This window comes from Mytilus californianus, unplaced genomic scaffold (genome assembly GCF_021869535.1).
Source record: "Mytilus californianus isolate M0D057914Y unplaced genomic scaffold, xbMytCali1.0.p SCAF_13, whole genome shotgun sequence".
In the NCBI taxonomy this organism is placed as follows: Eukaryota; Metazoa; Mollusca; class Bivalvia; order Mytilida; family Mytilidae; genus Mytilus; species Mytilus californianus.
In genome coordinates this window covers 10,371,175-10,398,096 of record NW_026262615.1, presented here as the reverse complement: position 1 = coordinate 10,398,096, position 26,922 = coordinate 10,371,175, and the positions used below count along the sequence as shown (strand labels likewise).

Here is a 26,922-nt window from a genome sequence, read left to right as displayed (position 1 = left end):
GGAGCCTCTAGCCTTTGTTAGTCTTGTATTATTTTTAATTTTAGTTTCTTGTGTACAATTTGGAGTTTAGTATGGCGTTCATTATCACTGAACTAGTATATATATTTGTTTAGGGGCCAGCTGAAGGACGCCTCCGGGTGCGGGAATTTCTCGCTGCATTGAAGACCTGTTGGTGGCCTTCTGCTGTTGTCTGTTCTGTGGTCGGGTTGTTGTCTCTTTGACACATTCCCCATTTCCATTCTCAATTTTATTTATCGTTTTCCATTTTTCTTTCAGCGGTATTGGTTTCGCTCATTTTTGAAGGCCGTATGATGACCTATAGTTGTTAACTTCTATGATATTTGGTCTCTGGTGGAGAGTTGTCATATTGCCAATCATACCACATCTTCCTATCTTTATATGTAAAAATTTAAAAGTCAATGAACCATCAACCATGATTAGGGGGTGCGGCCATGCCATCCCCATGGAAATGAGGTTTGCAAATGCCAATACAACTGCATACCCAATATCATTGACTTAACATAGTCGTTCATATTAAACTGATCAATCTGAAATAATGCAAAACATTCAAAGTCAATGAACCATGACTGAATGGGGGAGCCACACAATCTCCATGAAAATGAGATGTACCAATGCTAAAACATCTGGATATCAAACATCATTGACCTATCACTCAAAGTTCCCCTTAAACTGACCTAATCACAAACTAATAAATAAAACATAAGCAAAAGTTTCAGTTAATAGATCATGACTGAGGAGGTAGGGCAAAATGATTTCCGTGGAAATGAGATGTGCCATAGCTAATACAACTGCATACCAAATATCAGGGACCTATTCCTAGTGGTTCCCAATAAACTTGACTTAATTACAATCTAATTCATTGTTGACGCCTCTGATGCCGCTGTCGGACACAGCACGCCTCAGTCTAGCCTATTCAAAACGAGACAAAAAGGATATATCAATAAAAACCAATTGTGTGTGTCAACAAATTTTTATTATATTTAAAAAAAAACTGCTAGCACAGATAATGTGCAAGGAACTGAATCTCACATGATCATTATAATGAATAAGCTAACTGTTAATATCACATGATCATTATAATTTATAAGATACTAGATATCACATGATCATTATAACTGTGAATATCACACCACCATAAAGGCATGGTTGTAGGTTTATTCTGTTTTCCGTTTAATTTATTGCACCTAAAAAAAGAAACAACAACAGTTTCATACAATTCCCCCCTATTTATTTATAAAGAATTGTTGATATTTGAAATACGTTGTTATCATGACTGTATTTCACAATTGTCTCTAAGAAGAAAGACAAAGGTGTAGGGGCAATCAGGCATTGATTTTGTCCAAATATTAGCTTGAATTGAAAAGTTGCCATACATATTCTGAAATGTGTCACAACTTCACTTAGGTACAAAGTGTTCATATATTACAAATACATTTCACATTTAAAATGGCAACAAACCAAGAGGAAATTTGTATGATTTGTAAAATTCTTGATTTCACCTGGTTTCACATCAACTTTTCAGTATATGTATAATATTAGAAAAGTATGTGCGCTCCCAAGAAACAACTTTATATTTGGTGAGATTATGTCAACATAAAGCTTCTTTTTAAATTGTTTAGTTGTTCTTTGGATGTGCCTTATGTTTCCATAATGGATATATCATCGAAAACTGTATAAATTTGGCAATTTTCTTCATTTTCATGAAAACGATGCAACGTCATAAAACTCATAACATAAGTAATCTGATGTAGTTAATATTTTTTTCTTCATATTATGCATTTCAAACATTATGTTCATGAAATAGTTCTCAAAAACTTGATTTTCTTGGACCACAACTGCCCGACTCCTCTCTGTAATGTGTGATGTAAATCATTATGACGCTTGTGTGTTTTTTTTTTTATTATTAGAATGTCAACATATTCTTATTGAAAAAACAGATTATACGTCCATACTTTCCTGAAATGAATCTGAAAATTCCCATTTCTAATTGCATAATTGAATCATAGTTCCCTATCTTTATGAAATTGTAATCAAAATTATGATTGACTGTTGTAAGTCTGAATTAAGTGGCAAATATCTCGTGATTACATGTATTCATGATGATGATGAAAAGAAAGAAGAAATACTTACTACATGTGCCAGCATTGAGAGTGAGACCATCAATAGCAATGTCACCTCTAAAAGAAGTTATACTTACTACATGTACCAGCATTGCGAGTGAGATCATCAATTGAATGTCACCTCTGAATGAAGTAATACTTACTACATGTACCAGCATTGAGCGTGAGATTGTCAATAGCAATGTCACCTCTGAATGACGTCATACTTACTACATGTACCAGCATTGCGAGTGAGATCATCAATAGCAATGTCACCTCTGAATGAAGCAATACTTACTACATGTACCAGCATTGAGAGTGAGATCATCAATAGCAATGTCACCAAAAGCTGTTGTACCTCTGCTCCCTTCAATGGTTATCTGGAAAAAAATATTGGAAAATTGTCTTGCAATGCAAAGACGTAGCGGTATTTAATAAAACCTTTCGGAATTTTGCTCTTCAACTTCATAATCAAAAATTGCTTGGCCTTTGTATTTCAATTGATTCAAACGTCACTGATGAGGCTTTTGTAGTTGAAATGCGCGTCATGCATACACAATTTAAAGCCTGGTATGTATGATGAGTTTGTTGATACACAACTACATGAACACTTATGGCCTTAAAAAAATATTTTAAAATTGTCTTTATTTTTAACTTTTATCTTAAAATACTAATCATAATTAAGAGTTCTTTTGCAATAACCCCAAAGGGTGACTTGGGAATATAAATATGGTCACCATTGATCTTCCTCCAACCGGCAATAAAACCCTCGCAAAAGTGGGGCGTCCATTTGGCCTTGCGGGATGTACAAGTTCGCATCCACGTCCAATCAGAATTGGGACGTCGAATCTCGTGTAAAGAGAGTGTCATGCACGTTCAGAACCCTTGCAACGACTCTTTGGGGAGTCCATAGGTGGCCTGTTGCAAGGCTGAAATTCTGTCCCGACCCAATATACGTTCATATTCCCGTGGCAGTCAACGTTTGGTTTGACCTTCATCCCTGACGGCCTCTATTAAGAGCCTGTCTATGAGAAAACAGTTCGGAAGCAAGATTGGCCAAACTTCATGAAATCTTGTTTGTGGGTTAACCTTACTACATTTATTAATGTTTTATATATCTTGGCGGTAGGGGGCCCCACCTTAAATTTTTCAATTTTCAGCTGAAAACCAATAGCAAATACACAAATATGCATATTTTTAAGCAATATTTATTACGTTGAGAAAAATAGTATTAATAAAAATGGAATCAAATGTAACTCATAATACAAGGACCTCTTCATAGCCATATCTGCCAATAAAGAAAAAAATGAAATAAGCCAAGGGCAAAAAACATAACAAATTTCCTAAATTCCTATTTTCTCAAAAATGCCCATGTTCATAGGGTTGTTGTTCAAAGATAACATTTATCTATCTTTTGTTATGGTTGTTTCACAATTATATAAGTCTAAATTATCACCACATACAATATTTTGCTTTGCATTTGAATGGTAAAAAAAAATATTAGCAACCAACTGTTCTCCATCCCCTTTTTCCAAAAACTGAAAAATTTAGAAAATGAAGCAACCATTGACAATTCAATGAAAGCCAAAAACTGAATGATTTTAAATGATTTTTTTCTCAAACTATACGTGAGACTAAATAACATCAAATAACTCTTTTGAAACATCTTGGTTTCTAATGACATTTAAAAAAAAACATTATGTTCCAATGGCAACCAATTTGAGCTTTAGACTGAAAATTGAATGAAAACTTGGTGCAACAATTCAATTCTTCCAGACATCTTTATTCGGTCTACATAAAAAAATATTAAAAAATGACCACAAAGAAATGACATACATGTTAAGTGGTTGGAAAATGGAGTTTTGTGCTTGAAGGTGATTTGGAGGTGTTCTTAGCATCATTTTTAGTATGTTGCAACCAAATTACTTTACTATGAAAATATATTATCAAATATATATTGTTGAATTATATAAAAGAATCATCTAGAGGTTGAAAATACAAAATAAAACTACAAAACTTACAGTGTTATTACTGTATTCAAAGTTCAAAAAAATATCAAATATAAAGGGAGATAAATAATTATATTGAATTTAATAGGAACAAATTCACATTTTTCAGAATGAAAAAAGTAAAATCACAAAAATACTGAACTCCGAGGAAAACTCAAAAAGGAAAGTCCCCAATCAAAAGGCAAAATCAAAAAAACAAACACATCAAACGAATTGATAATAAACTGTCATATTCCTGACTTGGTATAGGCATTTTCTTATGTAGAAAATGGTGGATTGAACCTGGTTTTAAAGCTAGCTAAACCTCTCACTTGTATGACAAATCGCATCAAATTCCATTATATTGACAACGATGTGTGAACAAAACAAACAAAACCAATAGATAAAAATGTCACAAATAGGGGTAAGTAGTCTAATTCGGTAGGTCACATTCGTGAACAGGGAACGGGATTATAGTTACGACATAACGAACATATTCGATATCATCTGTGAAACGGATATTCCATAACGGTCAACCAACTCGTGATGGCGTCCGTAAAATTTACAAAGTGATGATTTCAACTTCACCATTTGGAACTCTTAATTTAAAAATGAAAATTCACAATTGGGAAGCTGAAATCATCTCTTTTGTCGTAAAGGTTTGTTTTCAACCGACCCTCATAGTCAATTTCTAGACATAAGTGATAATCAAAAGGCAAAATCAAAAGCTCAAATGAAGTTGACCCCCTTTTTTTTCTTTTTTTAAATATTTTGAATCGTATTCATGAATAGTAATTTTCTCTAAGTTTTGTACCCAAATTGTTTTTGTTCATGGAGGAGTAACTGTTCCCCCAAATATAATATGAATACATAACTACATAAGGCTAAAATGTGGTTCCATTTTGATATGAAAAGCATTGTCAGTGACCCCAAAATGTTATAATTAATTTTTGTTATTCCCTTGATCTAGCAGTCGCCCGACAATTTGTCAGTGAAAGTTTATTCTTCCAAATGCATTAATGTACAATTGTTTTCAGTTTACAATGCTTATTTTATGTCAATAATTTCAACATCTGAACATTGCTATATTATCTCCATATATTGGAAGATCCAAGCACATACAAATAATATAATATTTGGCATGCATAAAATGAAAAACTGCATATCACAAATAGATGATAAGTGATAACAAAGAGATACACCTGCCTCACTGTAATGTTCAATTATAATTATCTCCCATGGTTATTTTTACAACATATTTTTTTTTAATCAATTGAGTAATGTAGGAGCAGTCAACACTTAAATGTGTAATGCCTACTTGCAAGTTTTAGGTTGTGAGCTTGGCAGGGATGTTTATCCAACGGAACATTTCTATGTACTTGATAAAATCTTAACTGTTTTAAAACACTTTTCGCTATCATCTACACTATTTCTATTAAATATAAGAAGATTCTTTCGACAACTTTGAGAATAGTTGGGAGATAAAAAAAGATTCTAAAAGTGGGAGGTGAGAGATAGGAGGCGGGAGGTGGGAGAAGGGTACCCCCTGTCCATCCCCTCCTATATAAGTTTTTTTCATAAATGACTTGGAAACTGTACAGTGTTAAAAAATGTATTTAATCAAGTGATAAAACCATTAAAAATTCTTTTTTGTCGGTTCACATTTAAAACTATTAGTCATGTTTGCTTGTAAAAACACAATCACAATAATCAAAGAGGAATGACCTAATTAAGAGTGAATTAAATGCTGACAGAATTACTGCTTATTAGTTGATATTTTAATCTGATTGATCTGTGCAGCAGATATAATGGGTAATCATTTGAAAACTGATTGGCAGGTGGCATTTACATAACTGTAACGATAGTTGTTTATTTAGCAATATCCGAAATGTCCACGTGGATTAATTAGAACTATCATGAGATAAGGTTTTGATATCTAACACTGACTTTCCTTTAGAAATAAAGTTATAATTTGCGGTATAGATCTGCATTTCCTATTGACATACGTTCATGTATGGTCTTCATATTCGTGTTCTGATTTTCTTGAAATATTTGCGGTCGATTTAATTTAGCGTTTCAACTCTTACCGCGAAAATAGCGAAAATAAAACTGCCGCGAAAATTTCCCTGTTTACAGTATTAAAATCAAAGTATAATTCAGGAAATAACTACTGTAAAATCAGACATTTTTGGAATGTTTTTATTATTGAAAACAATTGTAAAGGGATACCTTTTGCAAAAATAAAACCTGGCATTTTAGATTTAGATAGCATTATTTGTTTGAACCATTTTCAGATATCTCAGTAGTTAAATCTCGTATTTTTGTCCATTATTCCACAATTACCATAGTAAATGCATACAAGATTTTCAGAATTTTTAGCGTATTTGCCATTATTTCTTACTTAATTACAGATATTATGAGAGGTGAGTAAATGCGTTGGAAATTTGAGATGTAAACAGAAATTTTAGTAAGAACACCAGAACAACTGAGTTAGCTGTGTTACGTCCAAGGATGATAGAAAACATACCCCAAAAAACTTTTTTAAACTATATATATATTGAATAAAAGGTACTTGTCTATGGAGAGCGTTGATAATGGCCTGATTGGTCCTATCTAGTACCTTACTTAAGTTCGGTATGTCTCTAGCAGCAGTTTTCTATCATTACAGAATACTTACAACAGGACAACTCAAGTTTGGTATGTCTGTAGAAACAGTTTTATATCGGTACATAATGCTTACAACTGGACAGCTAAAATTCGAAATGTCTCTAGTAGCAGTTTTCTATCATAACAGAATACTAACAACAGGACAACTAAAGTTCGGTATGTTTATAGAAGCAGTTTCCTATCATTATGGAATACTTACAACAGGGCTACTAAAGTTCGGTATGTCTGTAGCAGCAGTTTTCTATCATTAAACAATACTTACTTCAGGACAACTAAAGTTCGGTATGTCTGTAGCAGCAGTTTTCTATCATTACAGAATACTTACAACAGGACAACTCCAGTTCGGTATGTCTGTAGAAGCATTTTTCTATTGGTACATAATGCCTACAACAGGACAGCTAGAATTCGATATGTCTCTAGTAGCAGTTTTCTATCATAACAGAATACTACCAACAGGACCACTACAGTTCGGTATGTCTGTCGAAGCAGTTTCCTATCATTATGGAATACTTACAACAGGGTTACTAAAGTTCGGTATGTCTGTAGCAGCAGTTTTCTATTATTACAGAATACTTACAACAGGGTTACCAAAGTTTAGTTTTAACATACTTTATTTGCATAAACACAAATTGAATGAGACACAAGTCAAACAGACTTATGAAGTCTTCTAAAACAAGAGGCTCTCAAGAGCCTGAATCGCTCACCTGTAATTTTTTGCTTAAATCTTTCATCAATGATTTTTTTTGCTTTTTAATATATTTTAATGAGTGGCTTAAAAATTCCATTGAGATGTTCCTTGTATCTGTCATATTTTCTTCAAAAGCAAAGAAATTTAATTTACCCATATGTTTCATTTTAGCCATAGTGGCTATGTTTCTTGACGTACAAGAAAATAAAATACAAAAATTATACTAGATACTCTGAAACTCATTCAGCCTAAGTTTGGCTGAAATTGATACAGCAGTTTCAAAGGAGAAGATTTTTCAAAGGAAGCAAACAAGATGAACAAATTGTGAAAAATTGTCTTTAAGGTGCAATAAATCCTTAAGGACACATTTGACAATTTTGGTCATGTCACTTTTTTGTAGATCTAACTTTGCTGAACATTTATGCTGTTCACAGTTTATCTTTATCATTAATAATATTCAAGATAATAACCAAAAACTGCAAAATTCCTTAAAATTACCAATTAAGTGGCAGCAACCCCACACTGGACCGTTAGATTCGTCTGAAAAATTCATGGCTGATAGAACTTGGCCTAATGAACATTTTAACCTTTCATCAGATTTGCTCTAATTGCTTAAGTGTTTGAGATATATTAGCCAAAAACTGCATCTTACCCCTATATTTTTATTTTAGCCATGGCGGCCATGTTTTTTGACGAAACAGAAAATAAAACACAATCTTTATTCTAGATATCCTAAGAATCATTCAGCTTAAGGTTGGTTGGAATTGGTTCAGTAGTTTCAGAGGAGAAGATGTTTTAAAGTTAGAAAACATGATAAACAAATTGTGTAAAATAGTCCTCAAAGGGCAATACTCCTTAAGGTGTCAATTGACAATTTTGGTCATATAAACTTATTTGTAGATCTTACTTTGCTGAAAATATTTGCTGTTTACAGTTTATCTTTATCATTTATACTATTCAAGATAATAACCAAGAACTGCAAAATTTCCTTAAATTTACCAATTTAGTGGCTGCAACCCCACAATGGGTTATTAGATTCATCTAAAAATTTCAGGGCTGAAAGAACTTTACCATATAAACACTTTTACTCCATGTCAGATTTGGTCTAACTCCTTTGGTTTTTTAGATATAAGCCAAAAACTGCATTTTACCCCTATGTTCTATGTTTAGCCATGGTGGCCATGTTTTTGACGAAACAAAAAAATAAAACACAAACTTTATTCTAGAAACCATATGGTGCATTCAGCTTAAGTTTGGTTGGAATTGGTTCAGTGGTTTCAGAGGAGAAGATTTTTCAAAGTTAGAAAACATGATAAACAAATTGTGTAAAATTGTCCTTAAAATTACCAATTTAGTGGCAGCAACCCAACAATGGGTTATTAGATTCATCTAAAAATTTCAGGGCTGATAGAACTTTACCTAATGAACACTTTAACCCCGTGTCAGATTTGCTCTAACTGCTTTGGTTTTTGAGATATGAGCCAAAAAACTGCAGTTTACCCCTATGTTCTATTTTTAGCGATTGCGGCCATGTGTTTTGACGAAACAGAAATTAAAAAACAAACTTTATTCTAGATACCCTAAGAATCATTCAGCTTAAGTTTGGTTGGAATTGGTTCAGTAGTTTCAGAGGAGATGTTTGAAATAGTTTACACCAGACGGACGACGACGACGACGACGGACGACGACGACGGACGCCAAGTGATGGCTAAAGATCACAATTCCATCTGTATGTCTGTTTCTATCATTACGGAATACTTACAACAGGACAACTAAAATCTGGTATGTCTGAAGCCGCAGTTATCTATCATTTCAGAATACTTACAACAGAATTAGTATATTGTGGTATGGTTATAATAGCACTTTTCCACAGGTCTGGATCGGGTTGGTCTCCTGTTTTTTCCCAGATACTTGTCAAGTTAGATGTTTTGTCCCCAGCAAATACTTCTAAGTTCCCCATGTCTTTCCCCTTCATATGGTACTGGAAAGTAAGACACCAACTACTAGCTGAAATAATAAAGGGGATTATCAATATATTATATTTAACATTGAGATGTCTATTGTCAAGAATGCAATTATAATTTGGAGCATAAATGTTCTTCCTTTTTTTCCAAAATAAAGGTTTATTGAAATATACTATAAAAGTTACGGATATATCATAATTAAGTAATTTATATTTCAAGCTCTAGATTATATAAGTTCCAACTTTTATGTATAAATAGTGAGGCCGGGATAAGGTTCTGAATATTTCGGTTTCCACATAACAATTTATTTTTCAATAGAGAAACAGTCAAAAGAAGAAACCTACCTGGTAAGCTAGCAGCTTCTGTTGTAAGTATAGCTTTATCACCATCATTTTTGTCGGTGACCTCTATGTATATGTAGTAATTTCCCTCGGCTGCATTTGTTGGTCCTGTTTTCGGACTTGAGGTAGAATTCTACAAAATACATTAGTTCATAAATCTTATTTTGTATTAAAGTGTGTGACTTTCACATTTTTTTAACATCAGCGCCAGAAAAACTTATACATCATGTGTGTTGTACATTTTACTTTTCACTAAAGAATACACTCTCCTTGTATTTTTTGGAATATTGTAAATTCAGAAATTGTTGCAAAGTTTTATTTATAAGTAACATTCATTACTTGAGTATCGCAATAATAAGAACTTGCATTCTGGTATCTTATACATATATCTGTAAGTAGCTTTTCTGAAAATCGCAATAATTAAACTAGCATTTTTGTTCATTCTTCCAAAAAATCGCAATATTAAATGCACACAATTATTTCTGAATTTACAGTAGTCCAATAACATTGTTAGAATTAATAAAAGGAGGTGAGAGGTATCTGTTTCTTGCATTGTACAAGCTTTAATTTTTTTATCAAAATATTTTTTTGGGGTTTACCATAGCAAAGCACTGATCCAATTATATCCATAAAAAGAAAAAAAAACCAGGGGTATATTATACAATCAAAGCCCTTGTATGAGGTCGATACGAGGATATATCGACCTGAAAGAAGTATGTTGACTGAGAACGAAGTTCGAGGTAGTTATTGTCAATATTCCAGAAGTGAAGCACCAATTCGTTTGATTGGTTGTTTTGATTGTGTCAAATATTCAGAAAGAAACCGTGCAATATCACTTTTCTATCTGTTGTTTTCAGTCTACCTTTGAAAATATAGTTGAACATGTGACACTTTCTAAACGAATCAAATTAGTTAGAATATACACAAAAGATAATATAAATAAGAATTTGAGCTCTCTTTCAATTTTGTTTACTTTCTTCTTTAATGTTTAAGGTCTTTCATCATGTGTTTGTTTTTTTTTTCTCCACAAAATTCTTTTAGGAAAATTCGATAAAAAGGGATAAGTCGACAACATGATCATGTGAATTATTATTTTTGTGAAAAACACACTAAATTTTTGAAGAACTTACCGCAAGTCGTTTCCAGTCAAATTCATCCTTAGTTGAATCCTGGAAGATACATGGTGCATCAGTCTCAAATCCACAGCTGTAGCCATTAACTGTTGAAAAAATATCGAATTTTACAAAGATTGCAAGCATTGTCCTGTACTTATAACAGTTAACCATTTTATTTCCGTAAATACTTTATTACGCGTTTAGCCGTTTCTAGCCCACTTCAATATGATTTAATTGTACGAATTTTAAAGATCCCAGTTTTCAATAGCAACGATTTATAATCACATTATCTTTCTACTTAGGAAAGTCGCGAAAATAAGATGTTTTTTCAGTTTAAAGTCCTTCTATACAGTAACACCCAAGACAAGTGGGAAGGAAATATTTATTGAACCAACAGACCAATGGACCAACAGACGAACAGAACAGTCTGTGGAATTATGAATTATAATGTTTTGGTTTTAATCATTTGCCTTTTCTTTAAATTTGCAATAAGAAAACGAAAAAGATTATTCATTAACATTTTTCTGAATGAACTGATTACGTCAGAATACAAGACTGTGGTAATTCAATGTTTTTATTTAGAACAACTGAATACATTTTCCAAGATTATAAACAAACTGTTGTGCATATAAAAGTCAAGTTTTTTTCAGAATTCATTATAAGGTTATTAACTAATTAACTGGCTTCAATTTACTACCTACATTTCATGTCTATCGTCTACTATCTGGACAGTTATAACACTTAAAAACTTAAAATAAAAATAAGTTTTTTGTTTTATTTTACGCCATTCGTCTATTAATGAAAGTTTCATACAACTTTAAAAAAGAGAAAAAAAGAAATGAAACACTATTACATATTTATAAAACATAGAACATTATTTCCTATCACATTTGTGACCTTTCATCCTACATTTATTAAATGTGCAACCGTCATTTCAGCGGTCTCCGGTATATTTGAGGTTTTATATTTGAGGGTATATATATCTGAGGGCTTATATCTGAGGACAACGAGAATTTACGATACTTAAAGGGATCCATAAAAGATTTCTTACATTATTTTTTTACTCCTTTTAACTATGACTGTCATGCTTTTGATTTAATCGAATGTTTAGATATTATTTTGTTTCAACTTCATGTAAGAATATCGTTTTAAATATCGAACGACTGCTAGCAGCCTGTTCGTTATTGAATATGGAATAACGAATAACGAACTGGTCGCTAACTTCACATACACTCGTCAAAGACAAGGTCGCACCACAAACAACTCTATTTGAATAAGATGGAAATTCGTATGATTTATGTGTATACTTACTTTTGCAACATGGTCTTTCATAACAACATCTACCTTCATTTATCCATCTTGATCCAAATGAGTCATTACATGTTAAATCTTTTGTTCCGCATATTCCATTTGAAGCCAGACATTTCTCAGTGAGTCCTGAAAAGTACAGTACTGCGATACAATATGGCATGATTCACTTTGTTTTATGCATTATACAATATGAATATAGATACAAAGTCATTAATGTAACAAGTAAACCATCATTGAAAAAGGAGTATAAGTTATGCGTCAAACTGCTGAAAAATATATTGGCTGTAACTCATGCAAATAGGTAGAAATGTAACTTTCTAGCTCTATAAAAATTTATCAGGTCAAACACAGTATTTTGCAGTTTCATTCTGGAAAACATGGGAAGGAGTACATGCACTTTAATTAAATTACGAACATCTAGATAAAGAGAAGATTCTAAATTTAAAGACTAACAGAGGTTTATTATTTGTTTATGTATCATTATTCCAAAATTTACTATGCAGAATATTCGACACAAAAAAGAATGTGTTATTTTTACAAAGAAGTTTATTTTTTTAGTATGTTCTTATGCTTGTTAGTGTTCCTTTTTTCTCAAGTATATTTGTAACTGGATTTTGGGGATGCTTCTACTGGCATATTCTTAAACATAGATAGATGTTTCGATTGATCTTATTTTAACCGTTATACCCTCGGAAAGAAGCATTGACAACTGTTGGAAAGCTCTGTAGCCCGCAAAACAAAAGTTTATCATGCTTTTTTTGTAATAAAATGCAGGTGTTTATCCATCAAATATTGCCATAAAATTAAAACGGTTAATAAATGTGTTAATATGATTGTTTATCTGTAACATGATAGGTTCTATTGTATTGTCTATCTCCTCCAGCTCTTGACAGTAAAACTATATCAACGAGAAAAATGTCTGATCGTTTATATTTTGAGAGAAACTAGCTGCTTACAAGGCCGCATTATTGCCGTTATAGAATAAGACAAGGATCGACCTGACACCTGAAAATTCAAGGTTCATATCTAGATCTAGGCTGACACCCGAATCTTTAGAGCAGTCCGCTTTCTGTTTTATCAATCTTATTTTCGTAGTCAGCGTAATATAAATAATATCAAAATATGGTTATGATCAAAAGGTAGGGTCAAAGTTTAAGGTTGCATAACAGAGTTGCAGGCATCTCTATAATTGCTACAAACAGTTACCGATATCATACTATTTCAGTTACCTTTATCTTTTCCAATTTGATCAAATTTTTCAGTATAGGAATACATCTTTGTCCAAATGATATTTGTTCTGATGATATTTATCGAAATAAACATTAAATACATTTTGTTTTACTTGAATGAGATTGTGATTTAATTGGAGGAGAACAATTTCATTAGTTTCAATTTCCCCCATCTAGAAATACTGGTTAATTAGCCGCAAATATGTGTATTTCCCTTGTGAGTCTTTCGAATATCAGCACTCGTCGTGGGTTTTTTATACTTCAAATTTCTTCTCACCTCTGATGATTACAACTGTTGTTAATTTTGACATTTTAAGAGTCTAATTTATCGATTGACAGCAGTCATGCACATCAAAAAACAAATTTGTATAAAAAAGTTAAGAGTCATGTGGAACCAGTTTTGACCTTCGCTACAAGTTATTATCATTAGAGAGAGCAGTCAACAAATAATAAAGATACCAGGTTTATAATTTTCGTCGCCAGATGCACGTCTATAAAAGACTCATCGGTGACGCTTAAAAAAAGTAGGAAGGTCAAGACAATGTCTGATTTTTAATATGAAGGAGGTGACCCAAGCAGTATAATATCTTATCAAGTCATTAAGTAAACATGCTGGTCAAGTTATACGGGCACCCATTTGTATGCCATTAAACATAAAGTATACTTACGTTCTCCCTTAGACAAACGAGCTGTGCAGAGGATGATTACAATCAAGCAACAAAACTTGGCCATAATGCTGAAAAGTAATTCATTTAAATTAGTTTGAATATCCCTTTGATATCTTTAGCATCTGTTTGATATCAATTATGTCATTGCTTTCACAGGGAAATTTCACACGAATGAATTTCACTTTCGTTTAAATTCATGTGAAAATCATGTGAATTTCGCGTGAAATTCACGTGAATTTCACCTCAAACGAGCTTATACGTGGAACTCACAGGAAATCAGTTGATGTAAGTTTCACTTGTTTCTCATGTGAAACTCATGTGAATTTCTTGTGAAAATCACATTATTTTTTTCTACGTGAAATTCACTTGAAATTGAAAAATGACTTTATTCAAATAACATCTAGAATTTTAAATTCAATTAAAATCATGAAAAATACAAATTTGTTTTTTTTTAGTTCACGTGAAATTCATGTGAACAATGTTCACGTGAGTTTCAATGTATAAGCTCGTTTGAGGTGAATCTCACGTGAAATTTTTGACGTGATTGTCATGTGGGATTCATATGAAATTCACCTGAGCAAAATTTGCCTGTGTATTTCAAGCTTAGGAAATATGTAACAAGCACTTTCAGATGGTATGCATTGAAGCGTTTTATAGTTTTTGCTTTCCAATGCGCTTAATCACGAGCGTGCCTTATTAAGACAACTGTAGTTTTTCCTACATTCAAAGAGGGAGTGGGTAAACTAGCATTTTAAGTGTCATGTAACTGTTGAAAAGTTGAAAAATATTAAAAGTATTGAGATCGCCTCTAGTTTTGTTTTGAAGGGGTTCGCTTTACTTTTAAGTTTTAATAGTTGTTTCATTTTTCAATGTTTGTTTAGTTCATACCGAAAACAGTTTTTTATCAATAGAATTATCTACCTACTATTGCTCTGTTCACTATACCATTTATTATATCATTCGGTTGTGAACGTTCGATATGAGTAATAATATTTAAAAGTATTTTCACTAATAACACGCATAAAGAGTTTGAAACAAACACATAACCCATTGAAGACTGAATTAGTAAAACACCTGCTTTAAAAAGTGTACCAAAATACGGAGAAAACAGCAATGAGCCATCGAAAATAAAAAGTCAGTAATACAATGGCCAAACATTCAAACTTTAATAACAAACATCACTTAGATAAATAAAGATATGTTTGAAATGAGTGTATCTAAAATCTAAGAAAAAAAAAGACAATTGCCTGATGAAGTATTATTGTATTACCTTTTTAATTGTATTAAACAATTGCAGATTACAAGATTTTTCGTTTCTAAGAAAATAGATGAAAAACTTATCACAATGTGTAATAACATACCATTAGCAAAATCGATAGCTTTTAAAATGATATGGCTACTCGGATATCGTTTCAAGTCAATATCTTTAGGAACATTGTATACGATATCCAAAAATGATTGATGACATATGTTGTTTTCTTTGATTATTATTTATTGAACGAGCAACGTATGCTTTAAGCGTGCAGCATCTTTAAACTTTTACTTTTATTAAAACTTTCTTGCTTTCTGATCAATAAAAAAAATTTCCTGTACCACATTTCATGTTAATAATTCATATCTCTTCGCCCCTCGAATCTTTACATCATTGAATTTCAGCAACCTTTAAGGTGATATGTATAAGTTGAAATGGTTCGGTTTTTTTTTTTTAGATTGTTATGTTCAATCCCGCCTTTACTAACCTCTCCCGTTTGATCCGTGTCAATTGGCAGATTATTGCCAAACATCCAAAATTGTCCAAGATCTTTCCCAAACCTCCTGTCTTAGCCTTTCGGAGAACTGCAAGTCTGAAAGTCTTATATGTGAGAGCTGCCAAGATAAGAACCATTTGACATTAGTTATCCGGAATATTAAATATTTGTTCATGATTTTATTTTTTATTGGTGATGTTGTACCCTTTTAACTTGCTTATTATATATATATATAACTATAAATATATAATTATTCTAAATATCAGCACAACAATGTTAAATCTGCAAATTTGTGGAAGCAAATATTTGTTTTTCCTCGCTTGTATTCGAACTCATGCTATTGGGATATCAAGACAACACCGCTTGCACTGTGTCCAGCGCTCTAGACCACTCGGCCACCTAGACTGAACTAATAATTCAGCTTTCGGTGGCCTAGTTTAACCTTTCCTCGTCAGTAGAATCTAGAGTTGTAACACAGTACATGATATATTAGGCATGAAGATGGAATTGATTGCAGATTAGCTAAATACCTATCGTAAAGGATCGAAGATACAGTCACAGAAATAATTATTTTTGATAAGTACGTATAAACAAGTGACAACTCTACAACATATATATAAATAGTATTCCAGTATTCTACTGTTATGCGAAAGATACAAAAGGGATATTTAAACTCATCTGTCGAAAAAAACTGACAATGCCATGGCAAAAAAAAAAAACATGAAACGACTAAAACACAAACAGCAGTATCTTAAATACAACATAGAAAACGCAAGCCTGAGCGCCACGAAATATTATTACTTATATAGCAATGATAAGTTCAATTGATAAAAGAAGTGATTTATACAATTTGTGATATCTTCTTTTTTTTAAAAAGTATTTAGTCTTTTCAATGATATAGGACATGGTTCACATATTTCTGAAGCTGAATGTCCCTTTGGTATCTTTCGCCTGTCTCCTTCGATATTACTCCATTCATTCATATAATATTTCGTTTTTAAATTGATAGAGGATATCCTAAACAGATGTCATGATTATACCCTTAACATGATTAATTATTAAAGGAGACATGACACGATTTTCAATTTTTGTTTCAAAATGATTATTTATACTTAATTTTCCACAAAAATACATCGATAGCAATATAAGTGTCAAATATTTGATAAAATATGTATTTTAATGCAACGATCTATCGACGTGTTAAATATGCATATTTCCATCCCGGAAGTCACTCACAACGAGGCTGCTATGTCACGGGTTCCGATCATTCATATTGGCATTAGGGAATAGCGCAAATTTGTTTTTGATTATTATCCAACAAAACGTATGACAGTGATACACTATGATTCTGTGTGATGTCAATGGATTCAACAATAAATAATAGTGACACGATATTCCCTTCCTATCAAATGATCCGCAGACTTGGAAGGCGTGAAGATGGGGCTTTTTACCAACACCCAAATTGCACTTTGTTCATCCCACTTTCCCAAGGAACCCAGAGTTGGGGGTCTCGGGTGCCATGCCATGAGTTAATCATAGGTCATAGGTGTGCGGGACAGTACATTTGAATTTTCGCAATTTCAGGTCTCGTTTGAAGTTGTAAGCTGCAGGTGTCACGCCACATTGGTGATTGATAAGAGGGTCTGGATGGGGGGAGAGAGTCCTTCTGGATAATTTTAAAACTCGGTCTTTTTCTGTATTTAGTTCTAACAAAAACTTTTGATTTTTCGACCCTGTATACCACAATTCCCCATGTGAAATTGTAATTTGAAAATACTTTGAACGACAAAATTATTTTATATTTCTCCTGTGTGACGTTTACATTTTTTGGCGTCAAACACGCGACTCTACACTAAGAATAGATGTGAAAGCAGTCACAGGACTTTCAATCCTTTATGAGTTGATTTAAAATACATATATAAGTAAGCAATGAATATGGTTGTTAAATTTAAAAGATTCTTTTTGTGCTTCTTTGTTAAATGTTTGTTTGTTTTGAGATTGTGACACAGTAATGACTGCTGTACCCATATTTTGACAATGTTACCTATTATGTCTGTTTTGTTCACGCATCGTTGTAAATATAATGAATTTTTATGCGACTGACATACAAGTTAGAGGTTTAGCGCTGTAAAACCAGGTTCAATCCACCATTTTCTACATTTGAAAATGCCGGTACCAAGTCAGGTATATGACAGTTGTTGTCCATTCGTTTGATGTGTTTTGTCATTTGATTTTGCCATTTGATTAGGGACTTTCCGTTTTGAATTTGCCTTGGAGTTTTTTTTTTTGTGATTTTACTTTTTTCAATTCTGTATATTTTAATTTTGTAGGCCGTTTTTCTCTACTTTTTATACTGTTTGCCAATTATTCTCTATTCTTTAGTACGGCCATACAATAAACTATGCACCACCGATTAAATATCCCAACCAGTTCTGATAACTGATACACAATTGCTCGTAAGAATATGCAGATATAAAAAGGTTAATTTCAGTATACATTCTTTTAAATTGACTATTAATTTAATGATACTTTTTTAAAAATTAAAAATGCATACATGAAATTTACTTACTTTTAGACTGTAAACTAGAAAATTAATCGGGAATGTGAATGATAGAGCTTTTACATTTTTAAATTGAACATCAAATAGTTGGTAAAGAATCAGAAGATGAAAACCATTTTTTTTTTTTTTGGAAACTTTATATCAATAAAAATGAAGAAAGTGTCGTTTAAACTAATTCGTTTGTTTAACCCTATGTCCTTCAACAATGAGAAAACTTTATACCGTATATTCGGCTATAAAAGGCCTCAACATGAAAAATGGGTAGCCAAGGTCGTTAACCTCCGACCCCCCCCCCCCCCCCTTCCCCCCTCCCAAACCCCACCGCCACACCCCTTCGTCGATGTGAAATAATTCAAACGAAGAAACTAACGACCTGATTCATAAAAAAATATTTTCCGAAGATTAAATACGACCGACATGAACCAACGACACCCACTGAACTACAGGCTTCTGACTTGGGACAGGCACATACAGAATGTGGCGGGGTAAAACATGTGTGTAGGCGCTCCCCCCCCCCCCCCCCCCCCCCTTTCCCCTTAACGTGGGACAGCACAACAAAAGAACAAACTGTAAAAAATAGTTCCAATTGGCTTAACTCAAAAGATCAGTACGAACTAAAAAAAACATTAACATAAAAACAAAAGACACAAAGCACCGAAATAAGAGTACACTCATTTACTTTAAGCTGGTTCAAAGCCAATTACAACTTATAGATAACTCATGTTCTCCAAAACTGAAGGAAGCCACATGTATACATTTTCATGCTCAGCCTCGATTGAAAATTCAACATTTTTTTAAATGACCCCTATATGAAGAAATGTTTTTGGCAAACATTAAAAAGAGATTCAGGTGTTGTGAATATTTTCCTGGTAGCAATAAACAAATTAAATGCTAGATAATATTTGGTAGAGAGGGGTGGAAATATGTGAAGTTAAATTTACCTTCCTATAATTTGAACATATATTTATAAGGGTGTGGATGGAATTGCATATAGAAAATGTAGTATTACTATATAATTATTTCAACATAAGACATTTTTCTTCAAATTGATGATTTTAAAAGGTATATAAAATTACCAGTGACTAAATCACACTACAGGTGCTCTTAATTATGCTATAGGTGTTAAAATTTAATTACTAAAACAACAGCCTCCAATAAATGTTATCATAACAGGGGAAAAGGTAATAAAATTGTTATTTGAAGATTCCTCAAAACAATAAAAATATGTCCTGCTTTTTCAACAGTGAGACAAAAAAAATCTTCCAAATGCAGAAAATAGAAAGTCTGATATGGATAAGTGTGATGTATGGTTTCTAACTATAAACAATATATGCATAAATTTGATAATAATTCATACCTATTAAAAGTCCCATCGTAACGAAAACTAGAGGCTCTAACGATCCTGTGTCGCTCACCTTGGTCTATGTGCATATTTAACAAAGGACACTCTCCAACATAGACGAGAATATAATTCATGACAAAAATCTCTGTTTTGTTGATCTTGTATTACAGATCTTTTAGTCTGTTTAGTTTCTTTCTATCTTATTTAGTTTTTGCTCAAAACACAAAAGAGGGTAAAAAAAATCCTTATTTAAGGTTAATCATTCCTATAAAGAATAACAGTCTACTAACTATATCGGTTAAATTTGACTTGTTAGTAGATCTTGTCAAGCTGATTATATTTGTGATTTAAAGTGTTTATTTATCTATCATAATCTTCATCATATAAGGCAAAACGCAAACAAATAAGAAGGTAAAAATCGTAATTAAAGTGCAATAGCTCAAATAAGGAGACGTTTGACAATTTCCTCCAAATTGTCTTAATTGTATATCTTGTTTTGCTATTCATTTTTGCTTATTTAAGTTTCTATCTATCTTTTATAAATTTTAAAAAATGAGGCAAAATCGCAAAAAAATGATAGAAATCGTCATCAAAGGGCAATAACTCTAATAAAGAGTCGACTGACGATTTTGACCATGAAACATATTTGTAGAAATTGTCTTGCTAATTGTTTTTACAATTTAAAGTTACTCTCTATCTATCAAAGTTTTCAAGATAATAAGCAAACAAAAATGGTAAAATTTTTCATTTAAGGGCAATAACTCCTATAAGAAGTTGTCTGACAAATTTGACATATATAGACACTTGGTAGAGCCCAACATTCTGAACGTTTTTGCCCTCTCATTTTTTCTCTATTTATAACGGTTTTCAAAATAATAGACAAAAATTGCATTTTACCACTATGTTCTGTTTTTAGCCAAGTCGGCAATCTTGGTTGGCAGGCGGGGTCATCGGACAAATTTTTAAACTATATACCCCAATGATGATTGTAGCTAAGATTGGTTAAATTTGGCCCAGTACTTTCAGATGAAAAGATTTTTGTAAAAGTTAACGACAACGGACGACGACGGACGATGACGACGGAAGACAGACGCCAAGTGATGAGAAAAGCTCACTTGGCCGTTGGGGCCAGGTGAGCCAAAAAATAAGTTTAATTGAAAACGTACCCTTTAAGAAAGCCTACTTTGACTTTTAATATCGTATTTTTCTTCTTCTAGTATGTTACCGTAAAAGATAAAAATTTAAAAAAAAACGGACAATTTGATCATCAATTATTAGAAATTCAAAACTAGTTATAATTAAAAAAAAAAAAAAAAAAGAAAAAGAAAAAAAAAGAGTAAATCTACTGTTTATAAAATGTATAGTATTCCAGAAAGAGTTCATCATGAAAGTACATTGACGTAATTACAGTCTTCAAAGCTGTTGATGTGACGCACATACAATTAAACATTTAAATGTGACTGAAAGCAGACGAATGTTACAACACACTTTGGAATTAAGTATGTGAACTCTGTATTTTATCTCTTTCAACCCGAATGAATAGACTAGTATAGTCAAAAATTGTACTGCCTGATCTTCTTTCGTAACGAGGTAAAATCCTTGCGCTGAAGTGGTCGTCAGTTCGGATGTTCTTGATGTATAAATACGCTGCCACGTCCGCTCGGAACGGATATGTTACATCCGATGTCCTTGCATGCAAATTCCACACTCTTTGCACGTTAAATAAGCTTTGTAATATCTTCATTATGGGTCTGTTGGTGGCATATTGCAAAGGCACAATTTCTGCCTTATCCAACACGCTAACTTTTAAAAGAGGCATTTATACTTACCGGCTTTCCTATGAGATTCGACATATTGTGTTTTTGTCTGCATGAAATATTGCCAATGTATGTTCAACACGGAACATCATTCAATCATACAGTATTTCTTGCAACATACACCACGTCGACCAAACGTAACAAATTTGTTTCAATGAAAAAGCAGTATCTTTATGATTTCAATTTCAATTTTAAAGAACTGCTTGTTTTAGTTGTATTTATTGGGTATGTGTCCCTTGCTGACATGATATTTGAACCGACTTTGTTGTGTAAAATTGGATGTTTATAACCATGCATCTATTACTACCAAATGCAAATTGTATATATTATCTTTCTAAATTTTGTTTTTTGTCAACTATTTAGGGAGGTAGTTGCCTCATTGCCTCAAGGGAAGCTACGCCTCTGCAAAACAAAAACACAAAAAAAGCAAAAAAACAGTGCTTTTCCATTTCATTCTACTAAAATTTAATAAAACTTCCCCCAAAAATAATTTCAGTACAGCAGTTTTGATAACAGAAAACATACACGAGCAATAACGAAAGAATATTAAGAAATTAGGGGCTGTCTTGGTAAATTATCAGTTGTACTTTGGTTGTTACTTCTTTTTTAAAGATATTTTCTCCTTACGTTTTCTATATGAATTGCTGCAGTAAATCAATATGTTTTCCACTGGAATGCTTAAAAATAATAATTGGCCAAAAAGCTACGATCTAAGATTGAAAATACAAACTTAACGTCAACCTTAACAAAAATGTTAAATTGAAGAAAACACATTTAGGATTTGAAAATTTCAGATACATTTCTTAAATTTAAAAATAAAGGTTTCTAAGTATTCAAACACACAATCACACAATGGCAGAGTAAAGTATCATACATATAGTTTTCAAATAAACCTAGAATTATAGAAATATTTTTAAATTAAAAAAGAACAAAGCAGGTATTGAGTACGGGGTTGAAGCATTCAATTTGTACCTCAAAAGAAAACGCAAACGTGAAAGAGCGCATGGCAACTGGTGAAATTACATTGAAACTACGGATCCATAACATTCAACTCTACCACTACATTAGTGACATGCATGTATATACATTATTGTTTTCGCAATTTCTGGACTGGTATTTGTTCGCAAATAATCGTAATTTGTATTTAAAAGACGTCTATAAAATAAAGAGCACCGGTCTCCGCCGTAGTGTATATCCGCAGGACATGCATTCTAGGGGATTTTTGCATGTTAGCTTGACATATATATTTATTGTCAACTTCATAACCACCGTGTAGAACGCCACAATGAGGGTGTATAATGCTGTATATGACATACGATTAAAAAATAGTAAATAAACGTTTAAAAAATTAAAAGTCTTCATAGTGAAAGATTTGGAAATTTGGAAGCAAGGCACTCGTTTTATTTCAATTAATATAAATTATAAACTCAAATGTAGGAATAGTTAATTTACGATTTTTTCAGGAATTTACATTTTAGTTAGTTATGATCGATACATGTCTTCTGTTCATCACATGGAACTTATTATGTCTGTAAGATAATGTAATGCTGTTGGTTTTAACGAAATATGTCTACGATTTGACTTACGACTACCTGTTACCACTCGTCAGTTTAAGATCAGAAAATTCTACCTATGATTGTTTTTGAAACGGTCATAAACTTCCAGTTTGACTTACGACAGACGTTAGATCTAAGATTGTCGTACGAATTCTTGTGAAACAATGGCCAGAATACTTAAAGATAGCAAAACAGTTCAAACGCATCGTTGTCTGTACAAATTAGAAGGGAATGATTCTATAAAAGTTAGTAACTTAGAACAATACTATATTTAAATGTATAACTGTACTTACATTAGAATAACGACCACAACTGGAGAAATCTGATCACACAACCAAACAGTTGAAGGAAAATTTCGTAAATAACACGTTGGTAAAGATGAAATGTTTAATATAAACGCGTGGATGGTCCGAGGATGTAACACATGATTACTGTTCTTTCAGTGGTTTAACATGAAAGATATTTTTACCATTTTTCTTAGTTGAGAAAGAGCGTTTAGTAAAAATATAAAGGTAGTACGTATGAATAACGATATGAAAAAAGAATATTTCCATGTAACATCTCGTTAAACCACTTAAAGAACAGTAATCGTGTGTTACACCCTCGGACCAACCATACGTTTATAAAATTGAAATCATAAAGACACTGCTTTTTCATTGAAACAAATTTGTTACGTTTGGTCAACGTGTTGTATGTTGCAAGAAATACTGTATGATTGATTGATGTTCCGTGTTGAACATACAGTGGCAATATTTCATGCAGCCTAAAAAAAAATATGTCGAATCATATTGTTAGGTCGGCAAGTATAAATGCCTCTTTTAAAAGTTAGCATGTTGGATAAGGCAGAAATTTTGCCTTGCAATAGGCCATCAACAGACCCATACTGGCGATATTACAAGGCTTATTTAACGTGCAAAGAGTGTGGAATTTGCATGCAGGGGCATCCAATGTAACGTATCCATTCCGAGCGGACGTGGCAGCGTATTTATACATCCAGAACATCCGAACTGACGACCACTTCAGCGCGAGGGTTTTACTTTGTGACGAAAGAAGATCAGGCATTACAATTTTTGACTATACTAGTCTATTCATCCATTTGTCATTTTTGAACAATAAAATATGTTTAAACTATTCATTCGGGTTGAAAGAGATAACATATAGAGTTCACATACTTAATTTCAAAGTGTGTTGTAACTTTCGTCTGCTTTCAGCTACATTTAAATGTTTAGTTTGATGTGCAGCATATCAACAGCTATGAAGACTGTATTAACGTAATTGTACTTTCATGATGAACCCTCTTTAGAATACTATTACATTTTATAAACAGTAGATTTACAGAACTCTTTTCTTTTTTTTTTCTTTTTTTTTTAAATAAAACTCCTTTTACTCATGATTGGTTATTAAATTTCTAATTATTGATGATCAAATTTTTCTTTTTTTTTTCTTTTTTTTTTCTTTATCTTTTACGGTAACGAACTAGAAGAAGAAAAAAACCCGATATTATAAGTCAAGATAGGCGTTCGCAAAGGGTACGTTTTTAATTTTACTTATTGTTTAGCTCAGCTTGCCCGAAGGTACAAGTGAGCTTTTTCATCACTTGGCGTCCGTCCGTCGTCCGTCGTCATCGTCCGTCGTCGTTTACTTGTACAAAAATCTTCTCCTCTGATACCACTGGGCCAAATTTAACCAAACTTAGCCACAATCATCATTAGGGTATATAGTTTATAAAGATTGTCCGATGACCAACCAATATTGCCGAAATGGCAAAAAACAGAACATAGTAGTAAAATACAAGTTTTGTCTATTATTTTGAAAACAGTTATAAATAGAGAAATCTGAGAGGGCAAAAATGTTCAGAATGTTGAGCTCTACCAATTGTTTCTTTAAGTCAAAACTGTCAGACAACTTCTTATAGGAGTTATTGCCCTTAAATGAAAAATTGTACCATTTTTGTTTGTTTTTGTCTATTATTTTGAAGACTTTGATAGATAGAGAGAAACTTTAAATTGTAAATATAATCAGCAAGACAAGTTCTACAAATAAGTTTCATAACCAAAATCGTCAGCCTACTCCTTATTAGAGGTATTGCCCTTTGATGACGATTTTTACCATTTTTTTGCGATTTTGCCTTTTATATCTTAAAATTTATAATAGATAGATAGAAACTTGAATAAGCAAAAATGATCAGCAAAACAAGATCTACAATTAAGACGGTTTTGGAGGAAATCGTCCAACGTCTCCTTATTGGAGTTATTGCCCTTTAATGACGATTTTTACCATTTTTCTTACGTTTTGCCTTATATGATAAAGATTATTATAGATAAACAAAAACTTTAAATCACAAAAATGATCGCCTAGACAAGATCAACTAACAAGTCAAATTTAGCCGATATAGTTAGTAGACTGTTACTCTTTAAAGGAGTGATTATCCTTAAATGAGGATATTGTTTACCTCTTTTGTGTTTTGAGCAAAAACTAGAGAAGATATAGAGAAACTAAACAGACGAAAAGATTAGTAATACAAAAGCAACAATACAGAGGTTTTTGTCATGAATTCTATTCTCGTCTATGTTGGAGAGTGTCCTTTTTTAAATATGCACATGGACCAAGATGGGCTACACAGGCTCTTTAGAGCCTGAAGTTTTTTGGTCACGGAGGAACTTTCAATAGGAATGAATTATCATCAAATTTATGCATATATTGTTTTGGTTAAAAACCATACATCACACTTATCCATATCAGACTTTCTATTTTCTGCATTTGGAAGATTTTTGTCTCACAGTTGAAAAGGGAGGACATATTTGTATTGTTTTGAGGAGTCTTCAAATAACAATTTTATTACCTTTTCCCCTTGTTATGTCAACACTTATTAGAGGCTGTTGTTTTAGTAATTAAATTTTAACACCTATTGCATAATTAAGAGCAAATTTAGTGTGATTTAGTCACGTTTAATTTCATATACCTTTTAAAACCATACATTTTGAAGAAAAATGTCTTATGTTGAAATAAGTATATAGTAAAACTACCTTTTCTAAAGTATGCAATTCCATCCACACCCTTATAAATATAAGTTCAAATTTTAGGAAGGTAAATTTAAATTCACATATTTCCACCCCTCTCTCCCAAATATTATCTAGCATTTAATTTGTTTATTGCTACCAGGCAAATATTCTCAACACATAAATTTCTTTTTAATGTTTGCCAAAAACATTTCTTCATATAGGGGTCATTTAAAAAAATGTTGAATTTTCAATCGAGGCTGAACATGAAAATGTATACATGTAACATAATTATGTCTGGGAGAACATGAGTTATGTATTAGTTGTAATTGGCTTTGAACTAGCTTTTAGTGACTGAGAATATTCTTATTTCGGTGCTTTGTGTCTATTGCTTTTATGTTAAAGTTTTTTTTTACTTCGTACCGATCTTTTGTGTTTAGCCAGTTGTAACTGTCTTTTACAGTTTGTTCTTTTGTTGTTCTGTCCTACGTTAAGGGGGGCGCTCACACACATGTTTTACCCCGCATTCTGTTTGTGCCTGTCCCAAGTCAGGAGCCTGTAGTTTAGTGGGTGTCGTGGTTGATGTCTGTCGTATTTGTTCTTACGAAATTATTTTGTTATGAATTAGGTCGTTAGTTTTCTCGTTTGAATTGTTTCACATTGACAAGGGGGAGGAGGGTTTAACGACCTTGGGTACCCGATTTTCATGTTGAGGCCTTTCATAGCCGAATGTACGGTATACAGTTTTCTCATTGTTGAAGGACGTAGGTTTAAACAAAGTAATTAGTTCAAACGACACTTTCTTCATT

At 32.4% G+C, this 26,922-nt stretch overlaps 1 protein-coding gene across 1 annotated transcript; it reads right to left on the bottom strand.

The window, feature by feature from the left end:
* Positions 1-1,044: 1,044 nt before the first annotated feature.
* LOC127723780 (MAM domain-containing glycosylphosphatidylinositol anchor protein 1-like) lies at positions 1,045-23,471 on the bottom strand. The gene is made up of 8 exons (XM_052230528.1): positions 23,408-23,471; positions 14,092-14,159; positions 12,195-12,320; positions 10,899-10,987; positions 9,772-9,901; positions 9,289-9,470; positions 2,419-2,500; positions 1,045-1,205 (listed from the first exon to the last, which is right to left on the bottom strand). Exons 2-8 carry the CDS (start codon positions 14,153-14,155, stop codon positions 1,192-1,194), a joined length of 687 nt encoding a protein of 228 aa, XP_052086488.1. The 5' UTR covers positions 14,156-14,159; positions 23,408-23,471; the 3' UTR covers positions 1,045-1,191.
* Between the last annotated feature and the right edge of the window lie 3,451 nt (positions 23,472-26,922).

Coding starts and splice junctions, on each gene's coding strand:
- LOC127723780 (XM_052230528.1), bottom strand. CDS start 14,155: ATGGCCAAGTTTTGTTGCTTGATTGTAATCATCCTCTGCACAGCTCGT. Junction 9,902..10,898: donor TTGACTGGAAACGACTTGCG/GTAAGTTCTTCA, acceptor TGTATTTTGTAG/AATTCTACCTCAAGTCCGAA. Junction 9,471..9,771: donor AGAAGCTGCTAGCTTACCAG/GTAGGTTTCTTC, acceptor TTATTATTTCAG/CTAGTAGTTGGTGTCTTACT.